We start from the raw sequence: 9,158 nt of genomic DNA on the forward strand, positions 1-9,158 counted from the left end.
AAGCTAACAGCTAAGCAGCGGCACCACGCGCACACATGCTCAGTCAGCTGACCAATCAGAACAGAGGGACAAAACCCAAATCTCGCGAGACTTCCTAGAAGTAAATTCGTTTCGGAGAGCCATTAGACATGACATCACGTGACTTTTGATGCGCTAAAACCGCCGCCATCTTACGCTAGTAATTCAGTTCCGCTTTTGCCCTCAGCAATACAGGAATGCCTTCTTATTGTGCTGCATTTTCGTGCACAAATCTTCACGGAAAATGTCCGGACGGCGTTACATTTCATCGGTAAGTGTTTTTCTTTTAATAACATGGCTGCTTAACAAGGAGACTAGTGCCTGAGTCTAACTTTACTGCAGAAGACGAGCATCAATACTGGACGTTACTAGCGCTCGTTTTAATGTAAAACTTTCTGTGTTATGCTTCTGTGAAGTCAAGCTCTCGCGTTTAAACATAAACGTGTGGTATTAACTGAAAAGTTAAAAACGTCTTAAAAAGCTTGTGGAAACCACTTCTTGATCGGTAAAACATGGTTCAAACCACGAGCTGTTGAATCGGCAAGAGAAGATGTTTGAAAGAAATGGCGCTCAGTTCACGTTATTTATACAGTAGATCAGGGGTCTCCAATCCTGGTCCTCGAGGGCCACCATCCTGCATGTTTTCCTTGTTTCTCTGCTCCAACACACCTGATTCAGAGGTTAAATCACCTCTTCATGTTCTGCAGAAGCCTGTTAATCAGCCATTGATTCAAATCAGGTGTGTTGGAGCAGAGAAACAAGGAAAACATGCAGGATGGTGGCCCTCCAGGACCAGGATTGGAGACCCCTGCAGTAGACCATTGTCTTTTAAAAAAACAAACAAACAAAAAAAAACTTCCACTGCAATTAAACATTTAAGAATAATTAACACTGTGCCACAAGCAAGGAAATGTCAACATTTTATAAAAGATTCTACAAACGTCTTCTAACGTCACAATTAATAACAATGTTTGACGTTCGCAGCTTTCCAAAAGATGACAACCTGAGGTCACAGTGGGCAGAGGCATTGAATCAGGAGAAGCAGAAAGGAGTGCTGTGGCAGCCAGGCGTAGGGAACTACTTGTGCTCTGACCACTTCAAACCAGAAGATTTTGACCGGACAGGCCAGACAACAAGGCTGCGCCCGAACACTGTACCATCTGTGCGTCTGTTTCCTTCACGCTCTCGGGTAAGTGAACTTCTGCAGTAATGGCCATCTGCTAATCATACGTGCTAACCTGGCAAAACGTACTTCTGTTTGTTCAGTGTACTGGCACAGTAGCGAAACACGTAATGACCAAACCTTACTTTTTTTGTTATAGAGGAAAACTCCACCAAAGAGAACTACTCGGAACAGCACTGATGGCAGACCGCCGGCAGACGATGATCCATCATCATCATCCTCACCTTCATCAACACAAACTGAACAGACACTGGACAAGACAACTTCAACCTCATCTGTGGCGCTGGTAAGTTGAATTTAATTCTGGTAGTCTTCTTGTCAAATGAATAGACAGATTAGAAGCCCAGCTGTTTGGTTTTTTTAAACATTTTTTGATTGAACTTGAGTATTTATGATGACCTTGAAGGTAAAACTGTTATATTTCATAGGACCATGCTTATCAGCTGCCAGATGCCAAAGAGCTAAAAAGCCGACTGGAAAAATCCAACCTCAAACGACGGCAACTGCACATCGAACTGAAGAACACCAGGGATCGTTTAAAGAGAGTCCAATCCAGCAGCAAACGTCTTCTAGATGACTTGAGGGATCAGAATCTCATCACTGAGGAGTTGAAAGCAAAGCTGGACTCACTTGGAGGTTTGTCATTAAATGTGACAACATGCAAATTGAGGCTTATGTCAGCGCACATTATATTGTTTATGTACTCTGTGTACAACTTGTATGAAACATCAGACCCTCCAGGATTTCGCGATGTTGCGATCGCAACTATTAACGCAAAATCAAGTAAACCCTGCAAAATCCCAACTTTTTGCAACTTTGCCCAAAACACCGCAACTTTCCCGTAACTTTAACCCAACGTTTATTGTTTCTAAAGTGATTCGCCACAGTTTCTGCGGTTCAGTGTCTTCTTTGTGGGTTTGTGTAGTGTTGAATACAAAATAACTCACAAAGAAAAGATGTGACGTCACATCCTGTTAACATCAGAATGCCGGGAGCGTGCAGGAGCAGCGACCGAAGCGAGAATGTGCGCTAATGCTTCACATTTGCCCACAAAGATTTCAGCAAAGGACCGCACAAAACACCGCAGTGAAATTAGTTTGAAGTTGGATGTTGGATAATCGTGCTCTGCGGAGTTAGCGGCGTCTAGCTCGCGGCTGACCTGAAACAGGAACGCTAATGTCAGCCAGCCGTTCCTAAGTGAACCACCGTGCGTGAGAGAAGGGGCCGGCAGAGAACGGCTGGACGACATTAGCGTTCCTGTTTCGGGTCAGCCGTGAGCTAGACGCCACTAACTCCGCGGAGCGCGAAGATCCAACCTAAAACTAACTTCACTGCGGTCGCAAACCAGTTTCCTCCCCAGCTGCACGAGAGTGGAGGGAAGCTGTTTTGCACGTCCTGCAGTGTAATTATCGAACATAAACACATCAACAAACACTTTGTGTCTGCAAAATGTGAGGAGAGCTGCAGATGAGGGACAATCCAGAAATGGTCATGAATGTCAGTTTATAAGCTATAAAAGTTCTCAAATAAAGCACCTTTTGATAATGTCAATGTTTGTTGGTAATTATCTTACAAAACTAGGAAGTATTTTTGAGATATATATATTAAAAGAAATGTTTTTTTTAATTGATTTTAGTTTAAAAAAAAAAATCGTAACTTTTCATCGCAACTTTTAAGAAAATATCCCGCAAAATCAGGCATTTTAGCCGCAACAATCACAAAAAATGCCCGCAAAATCCTGGAGGGACTGAAACATGTATTACACAAAACACATTAAAGTTATAGGCTACATGGTCACTTCAAACTGTCTTAATTATTGTACTCCAAATCTAATAATTGCCCTTTTTGGCAGATATCCCGCTGGACTTGTTTGCCAACCCTGCCCAGTGCTACAGCGAGGATCAACGGGACTTCGCTTTGCAACTTCACTTTTACAGCCCAAAAGCTTACGAGTACCTGAGAAGCAATGCAAAGTTTAGGATTCCCTTGCCACATCCAAAGACACTATGTCGGTCAGTAATCTGTTTTATTGTGAATTCCCCTTTTTGTTTCACACTTTATATCCACCTAATATCAAAAAGTTCTGAAGGTTCGTGGATATATAAACTAAATGACACTTGCATGCGATTGAGAGCATATATAAAGTTCTTTCCTGTTATTTAAATAACATTGCAGGTTTTTAAATTGTAAAATCCTGCAATCTTGATGTTTATGTAATGTTTCATCAATGCAACGATGCTGTCATTGTGCAGGTGGATTTAACTACAACCCCAGCAGAGAGTCACCCAGCGCAAGCAGAAATGTGGCCATCATGGACAGCACACACTGCCTCAGGTTGTCTGAAGCGGGGCATCGTGAGGCGGCAGAGTCGCTGTTTAACGACAACAACTTGGACCACACATACTGCACGTGGATATCAACAAAACATGCTGTTTGTGTCAAACATTGTTACCTACATTGCATTCTGACAATGTATTATGATCAGGCAATTTTAAATTTGGTGTTTACATTTATTGTTCTTAAAATACACCAATGCATTTGCCTGATATCTGTGCGTGCTTTAATTTCTGAAAAGATTGTGACTTTTAATTTTTTTTTCTTTAATGAAAATTTTTTTTTTTGATCACTTACTAATTTTATTTATTTTTTTCTTCTGGTGTATAGTCTGTAAGACATTATACGTTTATCCAATTTGTTCTGTGTGCTGATATGACTACTGTTGTGATTGTAAATAAATAGTTCTGAATTTACGTTTCTGTTAAATTTATGGTTGTTATTATTATAATTACCATAACTGAGTATTTGTGACATTGTATGTTAAAGTACATGCACTATTGGGCTCATCTTACCCACTAAAATTTATTTCATTAGTCCTCAGCATTGTTTATATAGCCCTGCGCCTTTATACTGTAGCAAGATGGCGCTGCTTTCGCTGCACCTCGGCCCGAGCCTTTAAAGCGGCGAGTTATGTCTATACAAGTCATTGGTCACAGTTCTGACTACATGAGCTCTAATGGTGATGGTAAACAAAGCAGGGGACTATATTAGGAATAAAAATGGGTGAACGCTTTAGAAAAATCTACACCTGACCCAGTGCAATGTTATTGTCTAAACTAGTTTTTAATTCTTACAAGTGACAAATCAAAAGTGCTGCAAACAGAACAAACCAGCAACTTCAATATTAAAGAGAAATTCTGTATATTTTCAATAAAAGTGAGCATTTGCCAGCCTCTAATCAGACAAACCTGATCACACGCGGAAGAAATACAAGACAGACAACTCTTTGCCGTGTATGTACTGACAGGAGGCTGTGTGGTAGGTGAGATTCCCCAAACATGGACTGTATGCACATCTTATTCCTAAAGAGTCATCTTCAGCCTTACAACAGTTGATCTGAGCAACATAAAGACAAAGTTCCACAAATGACAACTCTGTTAAGAAAAAAAATTTATTTGTGTGAATTGCAGCTCCACACTGAAGAAAATGCTAAATGTTCAGAAGTTGTTGGCTGCAGAAATGTATTTGGATAGAAAGTTTTTGATCTCTGAGATGTGCATGGTCTCCCTGATGGTTGTGTCTCTGCTGCGGACTTGAAGCAGGCCGCTCTCCAGTGTGTTCTCACTGACCACCGCCGTAAAGAGAACTCCCATCTCGTCGTATCTGCAACGAAATGACACACAACCTCAGGGGAGGACGTTTATTTAGTCCTGCAGAACACAGCGACAGGTACTTACTTGGCATTCAGCTGCTCCATCGATGTTGGCAGAGTTTCAAGGTATCCAGGCCACGCAGAGATCTTAGCTTCTAGAAACTCCTGCAGAAGACCATCACAGACCTACAAAACATGTTCAAATACTCAATATTATTGCCCACCGCCAAAGCAGGCGACAATGTTTTTGCCCGTGTCTGTTTGTTTGTCTGTCTGTAAACAAAATGTCATGTATCACTGGATAGCCTTTATTAAAACTTTTAGAAAGTAATCATTGGAAGAACGTCTACAACTGATTAACTTTTGGAGTAAAACTAATTCAAGATGAACACCACAAATAATCCACCTTATGTAACAACAATAGCTATAACTCAGTCAGTTTTACAGATATAGAGCTAAAACTTTATCTGGTAGTAGCTGAGAGTCATTCACAACATATACTCTGAGCGTGACATTATTTGATATCACAAGATTATTACTATATTTTGACAAATTGACATCCAATAAACAAGCTGAGTGCAATATTTTCACATTGATCTATTTATTAAAAGATGTTTTCTCGTTTTACTGTGGATTAAATGTTCACTCAGAATTGATCGAATAAACAGACAGGTCAGTTTGTCGGTGATATGTACGATTAGTAACAGTTTTTCTGACCTGCCTCAGCTCCACAGTGGCTCCCCTCCCGATGTCTACAGCCACTTTGACCGGAGCCAACACCGGATGCAACTTCAGAACCTGGAATCCGACAGTGAACCAAAAACCGAGTCACTAACAGGAGTCTGAACGGCAGGAGTCAGAATGGAGGCTTCAGACAATCGACCTTTCTCTGCTGCAGCTTCTTTTTGCCTTCTTCTCTCTTCAGCTGCTGGAACGAGTTGGACAAGAAGGCCATCATGCCCCGGTCCATGTTCCCACCAACAGAGATGACGTGAGGAACTGACTTCCGACCGTCTCGGCACTGAAACACAAGTGCCAAGTCAGAAAATTTTACATGGATTACACTGAAAATCAGCGATGAATAGCTGTGTTTCTTAGATGACAACTCTAAATCAGAACAAGGAAGGACTACTAGATACTACATTTATTTTTGTCAAGAGTATAAACACAGGAAGTTTCAACAATTAGTTTACTGTCATTTTAGTTGTTTATACATAAACAAACAGACATCTGTCCCTGCATTACAGGCCATTACAGCTTTTTTGTTTTTTCTCTGAGCTTTGCATGGTCTGACCTTGGGGTGAGTTTGCTAGGGTGTCCTATCCTGGGAAAACTGGCAGCTGTCCTCCACATTTTTCACTTGTAAACTCTGTAGAATGATGCACTAAAAATGTTTGGAGGCCTTTAACCCTTCCCAGATTGATTGGCACCAACAGCTGCTTCTCTAAGTTCATTGCTGTTGTCTTTCCACCTTGACGTTGCTTTTGTAGAGGTGGTCACCCTGATAATGATCAAGTAATCAGGGACTTCTGACTAGTAGCGCCTGGCTGCTACTTTTCCTTCAGACCAAAGGCGGTATCGCTCTGAGTTTGCTGCTGAACCCAGCGGTAAGGCCTGTGTTCTACAAGAGATTGAGTTTTTAGCGCTATGAGCGGACAAAATTTAGACAAGCAGAGAGATCCTGGTTTGAGTGTAGTGATGCCTGGTAAAATATGGTATCAGTATGGCTTAAAAATAAATGAAAAACTTAATAAAACTCTTGCACTGTCCCTCCTCGTGAGAAGAAATAAATAGGTGCAGCAGTATTGTTTATGTGTGTGTGTGTGTGTGTGTGAGAGAGAGTATACACATGGGACAGAATGATCCAAAGAGCAGCGAGGTGTGGAGAATTCAGGCTGATGAAACAGCTCTGCTTCCACAGTCACCTGCTACTTTCGGTTTTTTGACTCAGGAGGAAGCAGTTTGATCAGTCTTTTAGCTACGAGGGTGTACCTCATGTTCAGAGTTCAACCAAATGGAACTTTGACCACAATGAGCAAAACGCAAAAAAGTTTTGAAACGTGCAACAGAAATGAATTGGTTTCAAAGTGCAGCCTTTTTCGGTCTGAAAGCATCCCAAAAAAGCAACGAGACTGAATGTAGGTTTTCACACTCTTCTTTTCCATTCTGGTTTCATCTGTGTTTTTGTACACTTGAGGTCAGATTTAAATACTTTTAAAACCTGATAAACACCAGATTATTTTCATTATATCCTGTATTTCTGTAAAACTCTACTATTGACAGGTGTACTTTCTTTTCCCCATGACTGTAAGACTAAACATACAATATGGTAGGTGCACACAGTCTGCAAATAAATAAGTCAGGGAATTAGGGAAGTGTTTCTGATGCTGTGCCAACTTTCTCTTATTTGGGTTTAGTTTTACATAAAAATAATCTACAAACAGGGGTCAGAATAACAGCAGAGATCAGATCCTACATGAATAAACCAAACATCAGAAATGCCTGAACGAACCTCAGACCACTAATAACAAAACAAAAGTAATGGGGTTTGACCCCATCAGGAAATAGTAACACTTCCTCTGAGTTTTCTTTTTTTTTTTTTAAAGCCAGCATTTTCTGCTAAGGCACAGCTCATATGAATTCAGTACATTGCAGTAACAGCAGCTCAATCAGCCAACAGGAGCATCCTAATAAAAGCTTGTCAGAAAGCACAAAGTAAACACAGACACAGGCTGACCTGCAGCTTGGAGCGGACTCCTCCGTGTGTGTGTAGCAGCTCTGCGTCTCCACGACACCACAGCGTCTCCAGAGACTCAGGCCCCCACGGAAAGTTGTACAAGATCTTCACCCCTCGAGACGCTGCCTCGTCCAGCTGCTTCTCTGGAACCTCACTGCTGCTGAAGTCAGACGGAGACAAGGCAAACTAGGCAAGGAAAAGACCACATAAAGAGGGATGGTACGTTATTGGTCAGATCCTCAACCTTTCAATCTACAGCACATCCTGTCACAATAATATGGAAGTGTCTGATCGTATTTTTTTCAGCCGTTTCTGACTGTCTGGCATAAACGACCACTGTCATAAAGAGCTGTCTTCGTTAAAGTACAGAAACAAAAAAGAAAATTTTCAAATTTCAAATATTTTGAGGTTACTGATTTTTAACTTTTTCTTTTCTAATTTGTTTCAGTAGCACCAGATGTGCTTTGCAGGGTTCATATAGTAAAAGTCCAAACTTCCAGACTCTGATGTTGTAAACTTTCTGTGGACACCTGTAACCTCCCTGTGAAGGTTCATACAGTGATGCTTTTATCATTGTAAACTTATAGTAAAGTAAAACTTTTGCACGTTTTAGTGCTGGGCGACATTATGACAGGAAAGTTGCTTTTGGAACATATGGTTAAAGATCTGCAGATACATGGTCAGATACCAGAAAAGTTGCCTCTACTGGTGGTAAGTTGGGGCTCACACAGTGAATTCAGTCTCGTCTGCATGAAGCATGAAAAATTTTGTTTTCAGAGGGTCGTACAGATTTACTAAAAGCAATCAAAAGGCTGCATATTGAATTGTCAATTAATATTCTTCCAGGTAAATAATCAGAAAGACATTTCCAGGCTTTTTCTTCCATTTTCTTTTTGAACGTGTTGTGGCACAGTTAGCATGTTTGGTCAAAATAATGTCTCCCTGATACTCTCTCTCTGTAACCTGGAACTAAAATAAGCAAAAAGATGTCTATTTTTGGGAGTTTGAAGAATTTATGTTCAATTTGAGTTTCAGTTCTGGACCCACAAACAACAACTAATCAGGCAAAGGAAAAGATTTTACCTATTGTAGTCCAAGGATTTTAGACATGTACATTCAAGATGTTTAATTTAGACTTTCAGACGCCTAACGTTTCATCAAAAACTGCTGATTTTCATCAAATTTTTTGAAATGATTTTGTTTTTATTTAAGGGACGGATGGAAACTGTCCAAGGGTCACTTCTGCCTCTCACGACTGCAGCTGGTTCAGAACGCTGCAGCTCGTCTCTTAACACAAACAAAAAAGCGTGAACATATCTCACCAGTGTTTGCTTCTCTTCACTGGCTCCCCGTTTGTTTTAGAATTGATTTTAAAGTTTTATTGTTGACTTATAAGGCCCTAAATGGGCAGGCACCTGGATATTTGTCTGATCTTCTGCAGCCTTATGTGCCCTCTAGATCATTTAGATCAGGGGTCTCCAATCCTGGTCCTCGAGGGCCACTATCCTGCATGTTTTCCTTGTTTCTCTGCTCCAACACACCTGATTCAGTGGTTAAATCACCTCTTCATG

At 40.8% G+C, this 9,158-nt stretch overlaps 2 protein-coding genes across 2 annotated transcripts in view; one reads left to right on the forward strand and one right to left on the reverse strand.

Annotated features, from left to right (window-relative positions):
* The first annotated feature begins 154 nt into the window (after positions 1-154).
* Positions 155-3,951, forward strand: LOC119616865 (THAP domain-containing protein 6-like). The gene is made up of 6 exons (XM_037974572.1): positions 155-289; positions 1,003-1,207; positions 1,341-1,487; positions 1,630-1,837; positions 3,054-3,213; positions 3,454-3,951. Exons 1-6 carry the CDS (start codon positions 216-218, stop codon positions 3,461-3,463), a joined length of 804 nt encoding a protein of 267 aa, XP_037830500.1. The 5' UTR covers positions 155-215; the 3' UTR covers positions 3,464-3,951.
* A 682-nt stretch (positions 3,952-4,633) lies between these two features.
* Positions 4,634-9,158, reverse strand: part of polg2 (polymerase (DNA directed), gamma 2, accessory subunit) — a 10,174-nt gene continuing 5,649 nt past the window's right edge. The window contains exons 5-9 of the mRNA XM_025010990.2: positions 7,588-7,773; positions 5,734-5,871; positions 5,568-5,648; positions 4,936-5,036; positions 4,634-4,861 (exon numbers count right to left, since the gene is read on the reverse strand). Of these exons, the coding sequence (XP_024866758.1) occupies positions 4,696-4,861; positions 4,936-5,036; positions 5,568-5,648; positions 5,734-5,871; positions 7,588-7,773 (672 nt within the window). The 3' untranslated portion in view covers positions 4,634-4,695. The remainder of the gene's footprint in view (positions 4,862-4,935; positions 5,037-5,567; positions 5,649-5,733; positions 5,872-7,587; positions 7,774-9,158) is intronic.

The sequence above is a fragment of the Kryptolebias marmoratus genome, linkage group LG3 (assembly GCF_001649575.2).
Source record: "Kryptolebias marmoratus isolate JLee-2015 linkage group LG3, ASM164957v2, whole genome shotgun sequence".
Taxonomy (NCBI): Eukaryota; Metazoa; Chordata; class Actinopteri; order Cyprinodontiformes; family Rivulidae; genus Kryptolebias; species Kryptolebias marmoratus.